The 22,030-nt window shown below is 48.0% G+C and overlaps 1 protein-coding gene across 2 annotated transcripts; it reads right to left on the bottom strand.

The window, feature by feature from the left end:
- Positions 1–820: 820 nt before the first annotated feature.
- On the bottom strand, positions 821–18,025 carry LOC118715446 (cartilage associated protein). Of its 2 annotated transcripts, XM_036431714.2 has the most exons (8): positions 17,459–18,025; positions 15,426–15,575; positions 12,991–13,162; positions 11,442–11,570; positions 9,519–9,664; positions 6,670–6,753; positions 3,620–3,692; positions 821–3,369 (listed from the first exon to the last, which is right to left on the bottom strand). In XM_036431714.2, the coding sequence occupies exons 1-7, from the start codon at positions 17,936–17,938 to the stop codon at positions 3,639–3,641; spliced, it is 1,215 nt and encodes a 404-aa protein (XP_036287607.1). In that variant the 5' UTR covers positions 17,939–18,025; the 3' UTR covers positions 821–3,369; positions 3,620–3,638. The 2 variants fall into 2 exon arrangements, with proteins under 2 accessions (XP_036287607.1, XP_045435310.1); XM_045579354.1 differs by lacking the exon at positions 11,442–11,570 and having other exon boundaries at positions 17,459–18,013.
- Between the last annotated feature and the right edge of the window lie 4,005 nt (positions 18,026–22,030).

Genomic DNA, 22,030 nt, shown 5'->3' with positions numbered 1-22,030 from the left:
GCACACACACACACACACACACACACACACACACCCGGGGATGTGCCCGCAACCAAGGTACATGCCCTTGGCTGGAGTCGAACCTGGGACCCTTGAGTCGGCAGACTGACGCTCCTTTCACTGAGCCAAACCGGTTAGGGCGAGGCCCCATTTCTTAATCTCTTCCTGTTCTTTTCAGGTAAAATGAGGCACCAGTGTTTGACCCTATGCACTGCGAGGGGGTAGCAAGCCAATTCCTTTCTTCAACAAGCCCCAGAGCCTGATCTCCTGGCAATGTTAGCAGCTAAGGTCTGGAGCCCAGGCCTGCCCTGGGGAGAGAAGCATCCTCCTGTGGCACCACCCCCAGCCGCTCCTGCCTCCCTTCTGGGGCAGGAGAGGGTCAGCCGAGGCTGCCGTGGCCTCTTCCCTCTCGGGGAGACGGCCCAGGACGGGGTGGGGAACGGCCCTGCCCTGGCTGCAGGCACAGGAAGTCCAGCACACAAAACCGTTGGCTGAGGCCTCGTTAAGGTTCCTCTCCCTCTGCCCTCCCCGCCTCGCATCTAGTTTAGGCCCTCCACACTAAGTCATTCAAGCCCGGGGCCGCCAGAAAAAAGAAGGCGCTGTTCAGGGGATGGCAGATGATCAAGAGCTCAGACAGCTGCGATGAAGGATTAGTTGTGGGTTTTTCTCGGGGCCTCGCTACACACTGGGTTGCAGCTCCATGTGCAAACACTATTAAAGGAGAATGTTTGCTCTGGCACCGGCCCACCTCCTCCCCACAGCTCCGGCATTGAATTTTTCATTTTATTTTATTTAAAAAAAAGAAAAAAGAAAAAAGAAAAACTGAAGGCGCTTGGGTTTACGGCTCACATTTAAAACTTAAAAAAAAAAACACACCGTTATTCCCATCCGTGTTGGCAGAAACCGGCCCCTGTTTATCCCACCGGCAGTCATAATAAACCCTTTCCCCCCTGACGACCTAACAAGCCATTTTCTGTTTGCCACCGAGTTCGCTTCAATACGGTGTTTGTGCTCCGAGCGCTCCCTTCGTCAGAACCGCTGAAAGCAGCCTCTCCCACGGCGCTTTGTGGTCCACGGCCGAGCGGTTCTATCGGGATGGACCCCAGGGGTGAGGAGAGGTTCGTGGCAGGAGATAGAAAGCCTCAGGGAGATGGAAAGCCTCAGGACGCGGGGAGATATGAGTACGTTGGATATGTTGATGTAGGAGACACTCCAGACAATTAGTCCCTTTTAAACCTTTGTGTCCACACACATACACACAAATCCACTGCCCATGTCTGCACAGGAACAGGGGCCAGGGTGGGTCGCCTTAGGCCTGCCCAATGGGTGCCCCTGCCCGGGTTACCAGACCAGCAATGGGGCTGGACAGATCCCCCGCCCCAGCCCCTGGGGCGGTGGCCTCCCTGGGTGGACCAGCTTGAGGACACCCGACAGAGAACCGTGTGGAGAGTCAGAGGGCAAGTGAGGTATCGTGGGTGAGTCTGGAAACTCACTCAGCTCACAAATGCGTTCGCGTTTTGGTTTTTGTCTTCAAAAGACAGAGCAGACCGATGCTGAACCCTTGAGGCTCCATCCGGGGATCCCCTAGGCTCACCTAAGAAACCCGTCCAGGGGGCGCCGGGCGGAGGTCACGGAGTGCAGCCGGCACACGGGGTTTCGTGGCAGGCTTGGAGAACTCAGCTCACCGTTCTGTTCTTTAAAGATCGGTGTTGTTTCCCTTGGAGTTAAACAGTTTAATAATTCGGTTCTGCCGCCTTCAATCCGGGCGAGGTGCCGACGATGATGTTGAACCTACTATCCCTGGGTTCCTTCCTCAGGGGACATTGCTAGGATGGGAGTGGAGGTGGTTTTCAATCCCCAGGGAAAAGAGGCCAAGTTCAGAGAGTGAATGAGGACACCACCATCACCATCACCATCACCGCCGCCACCACCCAACCCCGTGCAAAAAAACATCACCACACACAGCTCAGCCCAGACTCCGAGGCACAGGCAGAGAACCAAACGGGAGCACTGCAGGCCCCAGAGGTGGAGTGGGTCAGACCCCCCCGCCCCCTCCTAGCCCAGCCCTGGCCCTGTGGTGTCCCCGGGCTTCTCCTCACACACTGGGAAGGTCCACAGCAGCCAGGAGCCTCCAGGGAGTTAAACAGCTGCTGGGTGTAATCCCCCCCCCCCCGCCCCCCGCCATGACTCAGGAACCCTGGGGCTGGGCGTCCGCTCCCTGGGTCCCCCTCTACTTTGTAGTCCTGACCTATGGCCTCTCCCCCACGGCCTCCCAAAGGAAGTCTCTCTGGGGGAGGAGAGGGTGGGACAAGGGAAGAAAGGAGAACCCCGCATCCCATGAGCTGGGGTGCAGCCATCCGTGATGCCAAGAACACTGACTCCTTTGGCTAAGCTGCCCCCTAGGAGTCCAGACTCTGCTGGTGTCGGCACCTCCAGCCACAGCCACACCAGTGGGTTGCTGTCTTGAGCTGAGTAGCCTGGATCCTGACAGCAGGACTTCACGTAGGTAAAACAGGAAGTGCTCTCAGTAGAAGGGAAATGGGAACGGACAGCACCGCAGGAGAACTAGGGTGCATCCCGGTCCCAGAGGCTGGGCCAGTGAGATGGGGGGAAAGGAAGCTGCAGAAGCAAAGATGTGTTTTCCACCACCAGTCAGTCATCCTTACACTGAAGCCCCCAGTGTCGATGCCCCTTCATTCCTCCCCAGGCCGTTGTGGGGAAAGTCCTGCCTCCTGCCTCCATCCCTGGCGGGTCCCTACTAAACTAAGTGGCTTATCGGAGGAGGGGATAGGGTTGAATTTAAAAAGCTCAGATTCCAGAACCCCACACTCTTCTGTTTTTCTCCACCCTCAAAGGTGGCTCCCTCTTAGTCCTCCTGGTGGGATTCTCATTGCTCATGGGGATAAAATAAAATTTAAAAAAAGACTAAAATCTGGAAGAGCAGGAAGGTCAAAGTAGGTTTTCACAATTATCATCTTTTAGGAGTCTTTTTTCTTATTTAAAAAATAGTATTGGTTTTTTCTGGGGGGGGGGATTGGAAAGACTGGTGAGAAAGAAGATAGGTATGGATATGAAGAAGGCGGCGTGAATATGGGGAAGATAGGTGTGAAGATGGGGAGATAGGTGAGAACACAAGGAAAGCAGGTGTGAACTCAGGGTAGGCTGGTGTGAACTCAGGGGAAGCCGGTGTGAAGACAGGGAGGCAGGGGTGGTCAAGGGGAAAGCAGGCTCACCCCTGGTTACATGTAGTGAGAGATGAAGCTTTCCTTTCACTTCACAGAGCAAAGAGAAGGCTGTGAGGTATCAACCGCGTGGGCAGTTGGGAAAAGGAAGACAGAGAATCTGTGTTTCTTAAATATCGGAGGGAAGCCGAGACCGGTCTGGCTCAATGGATAGAGCGTCGGCTTGGGGACTGAAGGGTCCCGGGTTCGATTCCGGTCAAGGGCATGTACCTTGGTTGCAGGCATATCCCCAGTAGGGGGTGTGCAAGAGGCAGCTGATCGATGACTCTCTCTCATCGATGTTTCTAACTCTCTATCTCTCTCCCTTCCTCTCTGTACAAAATCAATAAAATATATTTTAAAAAAAAAAAAAAAAAAAAAAAAATATCGGAGGGAAGTGTCCTTGTCTCCTGTTGACTAGCTGGTCTCCTCCAGCTCCAAGAGGTCATCCACGAATTCCACCACCTCTCCCTGCAAGAGACAACAGGACACCTCTGCTGAGCGGGCTGCCTGGCTCTAAGGTGCGGGGAGCAGAGACTATTTCCAAGAGGCCGTTGCCGGCCGCCTGCGGGGGCCATAGCAGCCCTCCCTCCGCCCCTGCCCTCGGGCCCAGGGGACCCGGCTCCTCCCTGGGAGGGGACCTGGCTCCCACTCCATGTGAACGTGGAGTCACATGCCCCACAGATGCCCTGTGCGAGGTGGGCAGGCCAGCCACCCTCCAAAAGACCCTGCTCGGCACCCCCCTTCTGGACCTCCTCTCCACCCGTCTCCCCCCCTCCCATTAGCTGTTACCCCACAGGAACACTTTCGACCTGTTCCTTGTCTTGCCTTGATCACCAGACTGTGGACCAAGACCTGGGTTACTTTTCTTCCTCTTAAAAAAAAAAAAAAATATATATATATATATATATATATTTAACCTGTTAACCGGGGAGTACCCTTTTTAAATACGCAATGTATAACGGGCGCATACTCTTTCACTAGGACATGTCAGTACGTCACGCCCAGTGGACATAATTTCATATTATTATTTTTTTTTATTTGTACTTAATTAAAATAAATGAAATATATATTTTTTCGTTTATTTATATATATAAAGCACAAAGGAAAATATGAAATTACAAACAAATAGAAAAGAATACCAACAAAAAAATGGAAACATCGAATTAAAAAATTATAAATTTTACAAACAATTATAAAGATTACAAAAAATATATACTGTCCGTTTCAGAGCGCAACATATATTTCAAGGATGTATTCATATGTCCTCCTTGTTCCAGATATTGTTTACGTTTGACGTATTTATAAGTCCCACTCGGTTAACAGGATATATATATATAAACTATATATATATATAAACTATATATATAAACTATATATATATATATATATATATATATATATATATATATATATATATATATAATTGATTTTTTTTACAGAGAGGAAGGGAGAGGGATAGAGAGTTAGAAACATCAATCAACTGCCTCCTGCACACCCCCCACCGGGGATGTGCCCGCAATCAAGGTACATGCCCTTGACCAGAATCGAACCTGGGACCCTTCAGTCTGCAGGCCGACGCTCTATCCACTGAGCCAAACCGGCCTCGGCTGGGTTACTTTTCTTACCGTTTCTTTATCAGTGACATGAAAGGGCTTTACTGAATTTTCATGACAAAAGCATCCAGCGAAGGAGGAATAGAAGGGGGGCTTCCTCGACCTGACAGGGCGCGATGAGACCCCGTTTCCTGGGAACATAGTGGTGGTTTCACTTCTTCTTCCATCTGGATGCCTTCTTTCTATTTTCTCCACTAACTGCCCTGCCTAGAGCCTCCGCCACAATGTCAAGTATTGATAGAAATGGAGAGAGTGGACACCTGTCTTGCTCCCATTCTTGGAAGAAAAACAACGGTTCAGCATTTAGTATGTTGTTAGCTGTGGTTTTTTTGTTTTTGTTTTTGTCGTGTCCTCGGTCAGTGGAGGAAGTCCCCCTTCTATTCCTACTTTGTTGGGTGTTTTTATCCCGAAGGTTCAGGGAAGCTCTCTCATGCCACAAGTGAGGGAACAACTTCAGAAAGCTAGAGCGACCTGCAGGATGACAATATCCATATTACCAACCAACTGTCTCTCTATACACCAGCAATAAATAACGGAAAAATAAAAATAAGGAAACAATGCCACTCAGTTAGCATCAAGAATAACAAAATTTTCCTTGGCCAGGTAGCTCAGTGGCTTCATCCTGATACACCAAGGTTGTTGGTTCGATCCCCTGTACATATGAGAATCAACCCATGGCCCTGGCTGGTTTGGGCTCAGTGATTATCAGAGCCTCGGCCCTCGGACTGAAGGGTTATGAGTTTGTTTCCAGTCAAGGACATGTACCTCGGTTGCAGGCTCAATCCACAGACCCGGTCAGGAGGCAACCAGATGATGTGTTTCTCTCACATAAATGTTTCTCCTCTCTCTCTTCCCCATACACCTCCCCACTCCTTCCCTCCCTCTCACTATCAAAATAAAAATAATAAGAACATTAAAAAAGAATGTTTATTCTTGCCTGATTTGGCTCAGTGGATAGAGCATTGGCCTGCGGACTGAAGTCACAGGTTTGATTCCGGTCAAGGGCATGTACCTTGGTTGCGGGCATATGCCTGGGTTGCAGGCTCGATCCCCAGTGGCGGGTGTGCAGGAGGCGGCCAATCAAGGATTCTCTCTCATCATTGATGTTTCTATCTCTCTCTCCCTCTTCCTTCCTCTTTGAAATCAATAAAAATGTATTGTAACAAAGAATGGTTATTCTTAAAAAAAAAAAAGAATCAATACATGAATGCATCAATAAGTGGAACAACAAAAAGTCAATGTTTCTCTCCCTCTCTCTCTCCCTCTCTCTCTCATATATATATATATATATATCTCCAACAAATTAAAAAAAAAAAAAAGAAGAGCCCTGACTGCTCTGGCTCAGTGGATAGAGCATTGGCCAGCAGACTGAAGGGTCCCGGGTTCGATTCCAGTCAAGGGCATGTATATACCTTGGTTGCAGGCACATCCCCAATAGGGGGTGTGCAGGAGACAGCTGATCAATGTATCTAACACTCTATCCCTCTCCCTTCCTCGCTGTAAAAAAATCAATAAAGTATATTTTTTTAAAAAGAAGGAAGAAAAAAAAAACAATAAAAGAAGAAGAAGAAAGTCTCATCGATTTCCCTTAAATGAAAAAAGGATGGTTGGAGGCCCCATGGTGGGCCCCGGAGCACCTGGCGGCCGCAGCCTGGGTTCCTAGAAAGCCGCTCTGCCCATGGCAGCGCCGGCTCCCATTAAACGCCCACAGACACCGAGTCTCCAGGCCCCTCTGTTCCTTATTTCAGGGAGGACTCGCCTTCCAGTGGTGTAAGCGAAGATGTGAGTAATATTTTCTCTTAGCCAGACGTGTGCTAACCATGAAAACTTACCTCATCGTCATCCACGATATTTTCCTGAGCGAAGTCATACAGCTCTTTCTGGAGCGTCGTCACGTTGAAGAACTGAACTGCTTCCTGTTCAGACACAGACAGGGAACCGTTTAGTATTGGGACGGGGAGTGGGAGGAACAGGGCATGCATGGGGTTTCTCCTGGGGGTGATGGAAACACTTAAAATGAGGTAGTGGCCATGGCTGCACAACTCTGTGAATGTACTAAAACCAGACTGGTGCCCCTCCCAAGGGTGAATTTTACTGTATTTAAATTATATCTCATTTAAAAAAAAAACTAAAAAAAAAAGCCCTAGCTGGTTTGGCTCAGTGGATAAGAGCGTCAGCCTGTGGACTAAAGGGTCCCAGGTTCGATTCTGGCCAGAGGCACATGCCTGGGTTCCGGGCTTTATCCCCCAGTCGGGGATATGCAGGAGGCAGCCAATCAATGGTTCTCTCTCATCATTGATGTTTCTATCTCTCTCTCCCTCTCCCTTCCTCTCAGAAATCAATAAAGATATATTTAAAACAAACAAAAAACAGCCACAACCGGTTTGTCTCAGTGGATAGAGCGTCGGTCTGCAGACTGAAAGGTCCCAGGTTTGATTCCGGTCAAGGGCATGTACATTGGTTGCGGGCACATCCCCAATAGGGGGTGTGCAGGAGGCAGCTGATCGATGTTTCTCTCTCATCGACGTTTCTAGCTCTCTATCCCTCTCCCTTCCTCTCTGTAAAAAAATCAATAAAATATATATTTTTAAAAAATAATAATAATAAATAAATAAAACAACAAACAGCAGCCAATCTCCCTCGAATGACTGTGTGTGTGTGTAGATGTGAAGAAAGATATAGGACTGTGTGTGTGTGAAAGAGAGTGAGAGAGAGACAGAGAGAGAGATTGTAGGTATGTGTGTAGGAGTGAAGGAAAATGAATGTCTGTGTGTGTGTGTGTGTGTGTGTATGAAGGAAAATGTATGAATGGCAAACCAGCACCGCATACAGAAATCCCAATGGAAGTACAAGTTAAGAACAAAGATCATTTAGAAAAGGCCTTTTGAATACAATATATAACACCATTTGAGGCTGAGTTTGTCCAGCGTGGGGATTAAGTGACGATCCATTAGTAAAGGAGCCCACCACGAAGCCACTAGAAATAATAACAAAGCAGGTGTACAGGTGTGACATGGAAAATGCTCATGAATCGCTAGGAAGACAAAGCAAGCTGCTTTGTGACGTGTGAGCCTGATTCTGTTAAAAAAAAAACAGTATGTGACGTGTGAGCCTGATTCTGTTAAAAAAAAAAAAATTAATACAGGCTGTAGAGATGACTAAATGTGCAGCTATAAGGCAGGGGGTAAAGAGGAAGTACGGAGTGACGAGGGAATACTTTTACTTTCTGAGTAAAATGTTTCTGCAATGGCTTGAAATCTGTAGAATTTTTACTGGTTTAAAAAAATCAGAATACAGCAGTAAAATGTTAAGAGAGCAAAACACAGAAAATAAAACGAGTTTCCTTTCCTTTCCCAATAACCCCTTCTCTTCAGGTGCAAAGCAGTCTCCTGAGACTAAAGAGGAGGAAGGCCCTGACTGGTGGCTCAGTGGTTAGAGTGCTGTCCTGCGCACCGAAGGGTCTCGAGTTCAATTGCCAGTCAAGGGCACGTACCTGGGTTGCAGGTTCGATCCCTAGCCTTGGCCATTGAGCCTGCAGGGAGGCAACCAACGGACGTGTGTCTCTTGCATGGGTGTTTCTCTCTCTCTCTAAAAATCAATGGAAAAAATATCCTCTGGTGAGGATTAACGATAGATAGATAGCCAAAACCGGTTTGGCTCAGTGGACAGAGTGTCAGCCTGCAGACTGAAAGGTCCTGGGTTTGATCCCAGTCAAGGGCATGTACCTTGGTTGCGGGCACATCCCCAGCAGGGGGTGTGCAGGAGGCAGCTGGTCGATGTTTCTCTCTCAACGATGTTTCTAGCTCTCTATCCCTCTCCCTTACTCTCTGTAAAAAAATCAATAAAATATACTTAAAAAACTCCCACACAAATAGATAGATACCCTGTTTCCCCGAAAATAAGACAGTGTCTAATATTAATTTTTGCTCCCAAAGATATGCTAGGCCTTATTTTCAGGGGATGTTTTATTTTTCCATGAAGAAGAATACAGTACACGTATATTGTTAAATGAAAATAAAGGAAATTTATTACCTGTATACGGTACGGTAGTACGGTAGTCGTCAACACAAACCAGAGAAACTGTGAATCCTACAGTATCAAGAATTGACTCATGCCGGGACCGGTTTAGCTCAATGGATAGAGCGTCGGCTTGGGGACTGAAGGGACCCGGGTTCGATTCCGGTCAAGGGCATGTACCTTGGTTGCATGCATATCCCCAGTAGGGGGTGTGCGGGAGGCAACTGATCGATGACTCTCTCTCATCGATGTTTCTAACTCTCTATCTCTCTCCCTTCCTCTCTGTACAAAATCAATAAAAATATATTTAAAAAAAAAAAAAAAAAAAAAAAAAAAAAAAAAAAAAAAGAATTGACTCATTTATTCAGTGACAATCATGTCATCATCTTCTGGAACATCATCATCACAATCCAACTCCTGAATTTCCTGGTGAATTTCTTGTGGCTCCATTTCTTTCAGAATCAGTGGACCAAATCTCTCATGTTTAGCCTAGGGGGGGGGGGGGGCCTTATTTTCGGGGGGATGCCTTATATTTCACTCAGAAGGAAACCTGTAAGTAGGTCTTATTTTCAGAGGATGTCTTATTTTTGGGGAAACACGGTAGATAGACAGACAGAGAGATAAAGGAGGAAAGGAAGGTGATGCCCGGTGCATGGGCACTTACTGGTCTGGGCTGGAAGTGCTCATCCGACAGGCCCCACTTGTCCCTGTGGTACTGGTAATACACCAGGTTCTGCTGCATGACCTTGTCGTTGGGGTCAAAGAGCAGGTAGCTGACCGCGCAGGGCGCCGCGTTCTTCAGGTCGCTCACTGGGGTCGGGGAGGAAGAGGAACAGGACATCAGTCGCTCTCACCTGCCACCCTTCCTGCACGTGCAGCTTCCTAAGGAAAAGCCCCTTCGGGCAGCCCCTCCTTCCGAAGGCTGCGATCAACCAGAGTCACCCCTGGGCGGGCAGGTCACGGACCGGGTCTCCTAAGCAAGCAGCCTGGAGTTTTGAAACCTGGAAGTTCCTTGTCAGGCAGGAACCTTTGCAGAAATGCCTACTATCATCCGCCTCAGGCTCTGATCTGAGCTGGTCTCCCATCCCTGGAACCAGAGAAGCCAGGGGCCCACGGCCTAGAATGTCGTGGGGCTGAGGAGAGTGAGGGAGGGTGGGCTTAGCCGATGAACCCCCCCCCATCGGGGTCCTCCAGTGCCTGGGCCCCATTTGGATGGAACCACAACCTCCAGATTCCGGTAGGCCCTCCTAGAGCTACACCAAACCTAGAAGGCCCTAATGGATGGTGGCCTCTCCAGGATGGCTGAGATCTGAAAGGTCACCTGGGCTCGGCCAGTATGGTTCAGTGGATAAGCGTTGACCTATGAACCATTCCCAGACAAGGCATATGGCAAGAGGGAGCTGATCAATGATGCTCTCTCATCACTGATGTTTCTCTCTCTCTCTCCCTCTCCCTTCTTCTCTGAAACCAATAAAAATATATATTTTTAAAAAGTCACTTGGTCTTTTCATCTGCTGGAAGCAAGGTTCCCCTTAGAGTTGCCTCACCTTCGACAGCAGTTTTATTAGCACAGGAGTTTAGGAGAGGTTGGGATTTGTCTTAGGGCTAGGGACGAGGAAGAAGGCACATTCCGCCTCATTTACAACCCAGGAGCACTACCAGTACCTTTGCTAGAGCTCTGAGAATGAATAAACTGCGCCGCTTAGTGGCTGTTTCTGGTAACGACAACTTAAAAACCAGGCTTGTAAGGAGCCACTTCTTCCCAAGGCCCAGAAAGGGGTCCAGTGTAAGCAACACCACCAGCACCCAAGAAATGAGTGCGGCAGGTGACATTACGTCCACTGGACATGTTCTGGCTGGTAGATTGCAGGCTAAGGGAGGACCAACGGGAAGAACACTGCTACAGTCAGAAAAGTAAGGCCCATGTCGGGGAAGGGGAGTTAACAGACAAAAAGAACAAACACGTTTATAAAGAGTTTGCTCTGGTCGAAACCGGTTTGGCTCAGTAGATAGAGCATCAGCCTGTGGACTGGAGGGTCCCGGGTTCGATTCTGCTCAAGGGCATGTACCTTGGTTGCGGACACATCCCTGGTTGGGGGTGGGGGATGGGGCAGGAGGCAGCTGATCGATGTTTCTCTCTCATCGATGTTTCTAACTCTCTATCCTGCTCTCTTCCTCTCTGTAAAAAGTAGGTAAAATATATTTAAAATATATATATAAATATTTGCTCTGTGTCGGTGTATGAATGCCCTCAGCGTTCCACATCTAGCAATGGACTTAATCCTCACCACAGTGGTATGAGGCTAGGGCTAGCACGTCTACTTTACAGACAAGGAAACGGAGATACCGAAGTAAGTGACAAAGGTGGAATTTGATCGCAGGCAGCCTGGTTCCAGGGTCTGTGGGCGGAGTCACCACGCATGCTGCCTTTTTGTGGGAAGCACGCGTTAGGGCTGATGATGGGACTTGGATGGATTCCCCCAAAACCACAGGTAAGGGTCATGACCTCTCTTGTACGGAAGGGGAAGCTGAGTCTTTGAAGGACTGAGTCCCTTTCGCAAGATCTCCACAGAAGAGGGTGACTTACACTTATAGTAGGCAAACTGCAGGTAATGATACATGGTCGCCACGAACTTGTCCACGGGGTAGCCCCCTATCACCGGGGTGAGGTTCTCTTCGCACTGGAGTTTGCATTCCAGAACTTCTACGTAATGATCTGAAAGAATAGACGAACGTTCTTTTTTTCTTTCCCCATTACTTTCTTAATGGTCCCTCTGCCCCACCTCCCAACCCATAAAGGTAAAAATGACAAATGATGAAGGTAACATATTTGCAACACTTAGGATAAAGGACTCAAGCCTTTAACATGTCCTGTTTCTCAAATGTTAACAAGAAAAAGACAAATAACCCATGTAAAAATGGTCAAAAAGATGTGAAGAGAGAAGAAATGATAAAAAAAAAAAAATGGCTAATAAACACTGGGAAAAGATGCTAAATCTCATAATTAAGAAATTTTCTTTAGACAGAGCCATACATACAAATTGTTCAAAACAGCAAACAAACATGGAAATAACCTAAATGCCAATCAACAGGATGGTGATTAATAAATTATGGTACAGCCCTAACCGGTTTGGCTCAGTGGATAGAGTGTCGGTCTGAGGACGGAAGGGTCCCAGGTTTGATTCCGGTCTAGATCATGTACTTTGGTTGCGGGTACATCCCCGGTAGGGGGTTTGCAGGAGGCAGCTGATCGATGTTTCTCTCTCATAGACGTTTCTAGCTCTATCCCTCTCCATTCCTCTCTGTAAAAAATCAATAACATATATTTTAAAAAATAATAAAATAAAAAAAAGAAAAAAAAAAGGTACTCAGTGGAAAAAGATATACCAGAGCAAAAAAAAAAAAAAAAAAAAAAAAGATTAAAAAAACCTTAGATTCAATAATTGCCAAACTACAAGATATCGACAGCCTTTACCCAATAAAGTGCATGGCGACTTTCTAAGAGGCAGACGGTGCTCAGCTCTGTGCCGGACTTAGTGACTAGGGCACCTTCCTATGAGGTGCAGTCCTAGGCTCATGTTCCCAAAGCCAACTTGGGAAATCTTCTTCCGGCCACTTCCCATTTTCTGAGCGATGCTGCCCACTAGAGGTTCAAGAGAAATCCTTGGGAGATCGGAGCTAACCCTGCTGATGTTGTAAATCTTCTCTCTTCGCTCTCTCCTGGGTTTTCTAAGCTTCCTACAATGAGCATGCACTGCTCTATAATCAGACAATTAACTGCTTTCCAGAAGTTATCTTGGTGACAGCTACTTAGAGGCTCATCGTACGCTTCATCCTGCCTTTGTGTGTGCTGGAGAATTCCCACTATGAGAGGGATCTCAGTATCGGGAAGCACAAGCTACCCACGGGCCCGGGTTTATGTTCCCAGGAGCCTGTGGGGAACCTGTCACTGGGCAGTGCCGACGCGGTCGGCCTCCTCTGCAGGTCTGTGCTGGAGCGAGCTGTTAGATTCCCCATTTCTCCGGAAGCCCTGCCACGTCTCATCTGTGGAGGTGCCGGCCACACTCAGAAGCTCCTCCTCAGAGGCCCCGGGCAGCCGGCCGCCCCATCCACAGCTGGGACTCAGCGTCACCAACCTGCTATGGAGAGATAGAAGTCCTTGAAGTCCTTGATCTCCCTGGCGCCCTCGCAGGCGGCCAGGCACTCGTAGAAGGCTTTGAAGAAGTCGGGGAGGGCCAGCTCCATGTCGGTGATGGACGTCCTCCAGTTCTCCCCGTTGTACGCCCGCACGGCTCGGATGAACAGGCTCTGGAAGGCAGGGGGAAGCTGGTGGAACTCCCCGGCGTGCAGGAAAAATCAGACCTCCGCAGAGCTCCATTCTCATTCACTCTGAAGACACCACACTGGCCCTTCAGTAAACAGGAAGCCAGTTGCCAAAACCGGTTTGGCTCCGTGGATAGAGCGTCAGCCTTAGGACTGGAAGGTCCCAGGTTCGATTCTGGTCAAGGGCATGTACCGTGGTTGCGGGCACATCCCCAGTAGTGGGGTGGGGGGCGGGCAAGAGGCAGCTGATCGATGATTCTCTCTCATTGATGTTTCTAACTCTCTATCCTTTCTCTCTTCCTCTCTGTGAAAAATCAATAAAATATATTTTTTTAAAAACAACACGAAGCCAGTTAATGACTTATTTCTGCCTAGCTTTTCCTACCCTGTGTACAATGGTACATATTTTTTTTTAATGTATTTTTATGGATTTCAGAGAGAGGAAGGGAGAGGGAGAGGAAAAAAAAACATCAATGAGAGAGTCATTGTTCAGCTGCCTCCTGCACGCCCCTCTACTGAGGACTGAGCCCAAAACTTGGACATGTACCCTGACCAGGAATCGAACCCTGACCTCCTGGTTCATGGATAGGTGCTCAACCACTGAGCCACACTAGCCAGGCCAATGGTACGCTTCTTAATTCATTTAATTCAAAAGATTGCAAATGCTTAATAATAAAATCAAGTTCAAGTCGAGGATAAAGAGGAAACTATAGTGAAAGAAATCAGAGCAGCAGTCCTCAGGGTTTGGGGCAAAGGGGACATGAGACAACATGTTAGGGGAGATGAAAATATTCTGTCATGATTATGGTGGGAGTTACAGGACTGCATATATTTGTCCAAATTCAATGAATTGTACATTTAAAATCTGTAATTAAAGCTGATCTTAAAAAATTGAATCCAGGCCAAAACCGGTTTGGCTCAATGGATAGAGTGTCAGCCTGCAGACTGAAGGGTCCCGGGTTCGATTCTGGTCAAGGGCATGTACCTTGGTTGCGGGCACACCCCCAATAGGGGATATGCAAGAGGCAGCTGATAGATGTTTCTCTCTCATCGATGTTTCTAACTCTCTATCCCTCTCTCTTCCTCTCTGTGAAAATCAATAAAATTATTTATATATATATATATTTTAAATCAATAAAATATATTTTTTAAAAATTGAATCCAGGAAGAGATATAAGCTTGAGAGCAGGTGCCGAACCCCTGTCCCCTAACAGTGCAGTCACAAATAGGGAGGATGCACCAGCACCAGTTACTGGGAAGGGCAGCCCCCTGCCGGACAGAAGACACTTCATGGAATTTCTGCTCATGGCTGACCAGACCAGGTAAAAGAGAAATGACGAGGCTGAGGAAGCAGTGTGGTCTCACAGGAAATAAATACAGATCTCAGATACACACACAGACCTGCTCACCTGGAGGGGCCAGGACAGCCTCAGCATTCTCTCCTGGAAGAGTAAGGGGACCCCAGGAAAGAGACTTCACACACTGCGTGTGAAGGTCACCACTGCTGAGCTGGCGGGCTGGTCACACTGTGGGGAACCCTGTAGTCAGACTCCCCTGGCTCCCCCTGCATACTTCCAACATGCCCCTGTGTCTTCAATCCTGCCCCGCCTTTCATTGCTATTCATGTCCCCAGTGCCTGAGTCCAACAGGCCCAGACAATGGTAAGAGGTGTTAGAGCCTTCCTCTTCTCATTGTCCTCATTAGTTCTCATCAGCATTCCTCTTTGCAGATGCATAGATCCACGTAGCTTCTCACCCTGGCCGGTGTGGCTCCGTGGATAGAGCGTCGGCCTGCGGACTGAAGTGTCCCAGGTTCGATTCCGGTCAGGGCACATGCCCAGGTTGCGGGCTCGATCCCCAGTAAGGGGCATGCAGGAGGCAGCTGAGCCAAGATTCTCTCTCCTCATGGATGTTTCTCTCTCTTCCTCTCTGAGGTCAATAAAAAAAAAAAAAAAAATAGCTTCTCACCAGTCAAGTCTGTCCTCCTAGCCTCTCTATTCCCTTTCCACTTTAATCTGTAATAATAAAAGCGTAATATGCTAATTAGACCAGACGTCCTTCTGGATGAGGCCAGGGCTGCGAGGGAAGTCTGGGTCCTGAGTGCTGGCAGCTGGGGGAAGGAAGGCCTACTCTTGCACAAATTTTGTGCATCGGGCCTCTAGTCCTTAGATGTCTACACTTGTCCAATGAGATACACTTCTTCAACAATTCACATTGTGACCGACCAGTGTGTAACACTCCAAATATACCTCATATGACTTGGTTTCCAAGTCTTTGATGTAGTCCTCGGCATCCGGCAAGCTCTTGTAATAAGCCATGTTCTTCTTCATCATTTCGTCATCAGGATGCTTCAGCAGGAAGGTGTGGGCAGCTGCGATAGCTTTTGGGAGGTTATTTGCCTAAAGAAGAAAGAAGAACGAAGAAAGCCACTCAGTGGATAGTGAGCAATAACTTAGCAAAACCAGAAGGTCTGTTGGATCTTTAGTAACTTAGTGTTTCTACACAGCGTTCCCAGAGGTTAGGGTTCAGAGACTTCCATGGCCCATTACGACTTGGTCCAGCCGAAGCCGGTTTGGCTCAGTGGTGGAGCGTCGGTCTGCGGACTGAAGGGTCCCAGGTTCGATTCCAGTCAAGGGCATGTACATTGGTTGCAGGCACATCCCCGGTAGGGGGTGTGCAAGAGGCAGCTGGTCGATGTTTCTCTCTCATCGACATTTCTAGCTCTCTATCTCTCTCCCTTCCTCTCTGTGAAAAATCAATAAGATATATATTTAAAAAAAAAAAAAAAAGACTTGGTCCAGCCGAAACCGGTTTGGCTCAGTGAATTGAGCGTCTGCCTGCAGACTGAGAGGTCCCAGGTTTGATTCCGGTCAAGGGCATGTACCTTGGTTGCGTGCACATCCCCAGTAGGGGGTGTGCAAGAGGCAGCTGATCGATGACTCTCTCTCATCGATGTTTCTGGCTCTCTATCTCTCTCCCTTCCTCTCTGTACAAAATCAATAAAATATATTAAAATAAATAATAACCCAGCTTTCCTTTTATTTGGGTTTTAGTGCTATTTTATTGCTCATGTGGTTATTTCAGGGGAAATATGAAAAACAGATCTTGCAGGCCAAACACTCAAAGCAAAGTTAAACAAAACAACCAACTTCTATATTCCAGAGTCTGGCAAATGTCATGCATCTAATTTTGCAGTCATTAAAAGAAATGCAGTTATACTGTTTTTAAAATCGTTTCTAATTAGATAAAAGTAGAATCTGGGCTCTCTTGGCAAGTCCCAGTGAAGACCTGCAAAGCCAACGCCTCTTTACCCAGTAACAGGGAATTCAGCCCATTCTTAAAACTTGCAGATCTCCAAGGATAGAGAACTGCAATTTGTGTGGCTATTTTTAGCCAGCAATCACAGACAGAATCAAAGCAGCTGCAAAAAGGAGAAAGACAGCTGTGCTAAATTTAAATCTAGAAGACAGACAGCAGAGAGCACCCATCCCGATGAATCAGTGCTAAGTTCTGCTCCTCCAGGCAGGGATGTGTTGTTCTCCCCTTTCCTGGCCTCGACTTCCTCCTCTTTTAAAGGGACTAGGCGTTGAGGCCGGTTTGGCTCAGTGGATAGAGAGGTTAGCCTGAAGACTGAGGAGTCCCGGATTGATTCCTGCCTGGGGCATGTACCTTGGTTGCTGGTACATCCCCAGTGGGTGGGTGTGCAGGAGGCAGCTGATGGATGTTTCCTCTCTCATCTATGTTTCTGACTTTCTATCTCTCCCTTCCTTTCTGTTAAAAAAAAAAATCAATAAAATATATTTAAAAATAAATATTATAAATAAAGGGACTAGGCAGCTCCTCAGGCCCTCTGTTACTGAATAGGACTTGAATGGCATATACTGTCTTCCAAGAATGGGTAACAACGACCAGGCGGCGCATTGCGCTAGATGTTCTGTGCACGTACTCTCTGCCTCAGAACAACCCTTCAGGGAAGGCATTTCCAGCTCTGAGATGAGTAAGGGCGGAGTGATCTGGAGGCGTCCTTGGCCAAGGCTGTGAGCCTCTGAGAGCTGGGTGCAGCCAGGACAGTGGAAGCTGGCCCAGCACGAAGGGGGCGGGGCCTGCGTCAGGGCGGGGCCTGCTCCGGGGGCGGGGAAGGGGCGGGGCCAGCAAAGGCAGACTTGCCTTGAAGTAGTAGGCCCAGCAGGAAGGGGGCGGGGCCTGCTCCTGGGGCGGCCCCGGGGCGGGACAGGGGGCGGGCCCTGCTTCGGGGGCGGGGCCCGGCGCTGGGCGGACTTGCCTTGAAGTAGGCGAACTGCAGGAACTTGTAGGGCTCCCGGCGCTGGAACTCGGCCAGGACCTCGCGGCTGGGCTGCGACTGGCGGAAGGCCGGCAGGCCCTGCTTGCAGCGCTTGAGGCAGTGCGCCCGGCGCAGCAGGCCCCCGAAGAGCCGCAGCTCGGGGTAGCGGGCCAGGCCGGCGGCGGCGGCGGGCTCGGGCGCGGGCGCCGCGCTGCAGTTGCGGTGGCAGAAGGCCTCGCTGTCGCGCAGCAGGCGGTGCAGCCGCAGGCTGATCTCCAGGTAGCCCACGCTCTCGGCCCAGCGCTCGCCGCCGTACTGGTCCAGGGCGTGCCGGTAGGCCGACTCGAGCGGCATCAGCTCGTCCCGCGGGAAGCTGCGGAAGCTGTAGCGCTCGTACTGGGCGCGCCCGGGGCGCAGCGCACAGCCCGCGCACAGCAGCAGCAGCAGCGCCCCGGCCGCGCCGCGTCCCGGCTCCATCATCGCGCCGGCGGGCGGAAGGAAGGGAGGAAGGAAGGACGGACGGGAGCAAGGAGGGGAGGAAGGAGGACGGCGCGAGGCGGCGGGCGGAATGCCGCGGAGGCGGGGACGCCAGCCTCTGGCCCGCCCCGTCGGGCCGCCCCTCCCCACCCGGACCGAGGGGGTCCCTGCAGCCGCCCGGGTGGGGATGGACGGTGCCCCGGGAAGAACCCGTTGCCTCCAGGTGCCTACACTGTCCAACCGGTGCAGGGGCTCTGCTGTTCCCTGGTCGGGGGGTGGCGGTCTGTGAGCCAAATGCTGCCCTAATAAGATCTTAAACATTTTTTTAAAAAAGATATTTTACAGAGAGCCAAAAACATCGACCAGCTGCCTCCTGCACACCCCCAACCGGGGATGTGCCCACAACCAAGGTACATGCCCTTGACCGGAATCAAACCTGGGACCCCCTCAGTCCGCAGGCCAAAACTCCATCCACTGAACCAATCCAGTTTTGGCTAGATCATAAACTTTATAATCACTTAGAGGACTTGTGAAAACGCAGATGCCTGGGCTGTACCCCCAGAGTTTCTGATTTAGCAAGTCTGAGGGTATGACTTAGAATTTTATTCTAATCTCTTGAATTTTATTTTTTTTTTATTTTTAAATATATTTTATTGATTTTTGTACAGAGAGGAAGGGAGAGAGATAGAGAGTTAGAAACATCGATGAGAGAGAGTCATCGATCAGCCGCCTCTTGCACATCCCCTACTGGGGATATGCCTGCAACCAAGGTACATGCCCTTGACCGGAATCGAACGCGGGACCTTTCAGTCCCCAAGCCGACGCTCTATCCATTGAGCCAAACCGGTCTTGGCTTGAATTTTATTTTTAAATTACCGTTTGCATTCAATATAATTTTGTATTCGTTTCAGATGTGCAGTAGAGCAGTTACACAATCATATACTTTACAAAATGTATCCGGCCCCTCCACCCCCATCCCGTACTTAGTTATTTCTGTATGATTGACTATATTCCCTATGCTGAGATCCCTAGGACTATTTTGTAACTAACCAATTTGTATGTTACCCCTTCACCCAGATGACTAGGCAGAACCCAGAGGATTTTTAAGCGGCGAAACTATTCTGTACGATCCTATAATGGCAAATAAATCTTAATATATACATTTGTCAAAATCCATAGAATGTACAATATCAAGAGTGAAACCTAGCCCTGACTGGTTTGGCTCAGTGGATATAGCCTCAGCCTACAGACTGAAGGGTTCTGGGTTCAATTCCAGTCAAGGGCACATGCCTGGGTTGTGTGCTTGATCCCCAGTAAGGGATGTGCAGGAGGCAGCTGATCAATGATTCTCTCTCATCATTGATGTTTCTATCTCTCTCTCCCTCTCTCTTTCTCTCTGAAATCAATAAACACATTAAAAAAAAAAAAAAAAAAAAAAGAGTGAACCCTAATGTAAACTATGAACTTTGGGTGACTAGGATGTGTCAGTGTAGGTTAATCAGTTGTAACATGTATCTCTGGGTATGGAATTCTGATTGTGGGGAAAGCTGTGTGTATGTGGTGGCACAGAGGAAATCTCTGCTCATATGTTTTAAAAATATATGTTGCAGGGGGCACACAGGAAATCTCTGCTCACATATTTTGCTGTTGTTTGATAGAAATTATTTTTTAAATATATTTTTATTGATTTTTTACAGAGAGGAAGGGAGAGAGAAAGCTAGAAACGTCGATGAGAGAGAAACACCGACCAGCTGCCTCTTGCACACCCCCTACCGGAATCGAACCTGGGACCTTTCAGTCCGCAGACCAACACTCTACCCACTGAGCCAAACTGGTTTCAGCTCTGCTCACATGTTTTAAAAATATGTTTTTATTGATTTCAGAGAAGAAGGGAGAGAAAGAAACATCAGACATGAGAGGCAATCCTGCAACCTGACCCGGAATTGAACCATGATCTCCTGGTTCATAAGAGGTCAGTCACTGAGCCATACCAGCGGGGCTCTGCTCAATTTTGCTGCAAATAAAACAATAGTCTGTTTTTAAAAAGAATACTAGCCGTTATCTTTAAAAAGTTCCCTCATTTGGGGTTTCTCTGATGTTTCCTCATGATTAGATTCAAATAAGTTCGTTTGGCCAGAAAGCCACAGAAGCAGAATTGCATCTCTCTCTGGTGTCACATGGAGAAACGCAGGATCTGCCTCTTATCCGTGAGGTTAACGTTGATTACTTTGGTAGGGTCATGGCTTCTCCACTTGATTACTTTTGTAATTAGTAAATGTTTTTGGTGCCTAGCAGCACCTTTTTTTTTTTTTTAAATATGTTTTATTGATTTTTTACAGAGAGGAAAGGAGAGAGATAGAGAGCTAGAAACGTCGATGAGAGAGAATCATCGACCAGCTGCCTCTTGCACACCCCCCTACTGGGGATGTGCCCGCAACCAAGGTACATGCCCTTGACCGGGATCGAACCTGGGACCTTTCAGTCCACAGGCTGACACTCTATCCACTGAGCCAAACTGGATTGAGCAGCACTTTTCTGAATAGCAGAAAGCAGAAATAACCTGTCCATAAACGGGGTTATTGTTGTTTTTATTTGTTTGCTTGGTTTTAATTTTTTTATTTTAGAGAGTGGAGGGAGGGAGAGAGAGAAACATCAGTTGGGTTGCCTCCCTCACACGCCCTGGCTGGGGATCGAGCCTGAAACCTGGGTATGTGCACTGACCGGGAATCGAACCTGTCACCTTTTGGTGTATGGGACGATGCTCCAACCAAATCACACCAGCCAGGGCTGGATTGTTGTTTTTAAGTGAGAATATATGCACATAGAATAATATATTACATCAGGGGGAAATGATAGTATTATAGTATGAACATAACACAGTTCAATCTAAAAAAAAAAATAGAGAATAACTTCATTTGTCTAAAGTTTTAAAAGTATCTCAGAGCACACAAAATATTATTTAGGAATGCAAATACCGTAGTCTTACCTCCTACAAGCACGCAGAATGATACCCCAGTGATGAAGAAGGAGCCACACAGACACTTCCGATAGTGATTTCCTGTAGGGTGGAAGGAAGAACATGGAATTGGGATAGAGTCACCTGGGGAAGAAGGAATGGGAGTGAGTATGAGGACACTCACTGTTTCATTTTCTATGCCATGCATGTATTTTCCCATACATGCATTTGTAAGATATTATCTTATACTTAGTTGTTACTTTAAAACAATTTTTAGGGAAACAATTGCAGCAGTGCAATAAAGAAAATAAAACGGAGTGGGATGGAGTGGAGAGAGGTTGCACGAAGGGGAGGTGTCTGAGCAGAAACCAGAATGGAGAGAAGGAGCCTGCAGAGATGGCAGAATTTGGGGGAGAGGTACCTGGTTCCCAGTTGCCTCCAGCCCAGAGCATCCATGGCCCGCCATCTTACTTCGAGCTCAATACCCGAATGTGTGGAGAACGTGAAAAAGGCAAACGCCCCCATACAAAAACACACACACAAACAGAAATGTCCAGTAACCCAACAACAACCTTGCAAAGATGTGGCTGAGAGACCGGGTGATGGAAAGAAGACAGGAGAGAATGTTTAAAACAAAGTCCTCACCGTGGCAACTGTGGTTCCGTTGGCTGGAGCAATGCCCAGTACAGCAAAAGGTTGTGGGTTCAGTTCCCAGTTAGGGCACACACCTAGGTTGCTGGCTCACATTGATGTGTCTCTCCTTCCCTTCCTCTTTCTCTAAAAATCAATAAACATATTCTCAGGTGAGGGTTTTAAGAAAATTATTGAGAGAATAAACAAAAGCAAAGTCCTTGTTTTTTGTTTTGTTTTCCCCCCTAAGGCAAGCCTCACTTGGGATGTTTTATATTTTTACTTATACCTCAAAAACATACCTGTTTTTAGAAACTGAAAGGGAATTTCTTGTCCCATAAAAACATAGGGACAAGAACATCCTAGCACTCATGACTGTCATATGGCATGCTGCTAACTTTTATGGAAGCTATGAGGAAACTGTTAGCTGATTATTTCACAATTTTATCTTTTTATTCTTTCATAACCATAACCAATAAGTTGGTTGTACAGCTTAACTCCTAAACACA

The sequence above is a fragment of the Pipistrellus kuhlii genome, unplaced genomic scaffold (genome assembly GCF_014108245.1).
Source record: "Pipistrellus kuhlii isolate mPipKuh1 unplaced genomic scaffold, mPipKuh1.p scaffold_m20_p_11, whole genome shotgun sequence".
Lineage (NCBI taxonomy): Eukaryota > Metazoa > Chordata > Mammalia > Chiroptera > Vespertilionidae > Pipistrellus > Pipistrellus kuhlii.
This window is presented reverse-complemented; position numbering and strand designations above follow the sequence as displayed.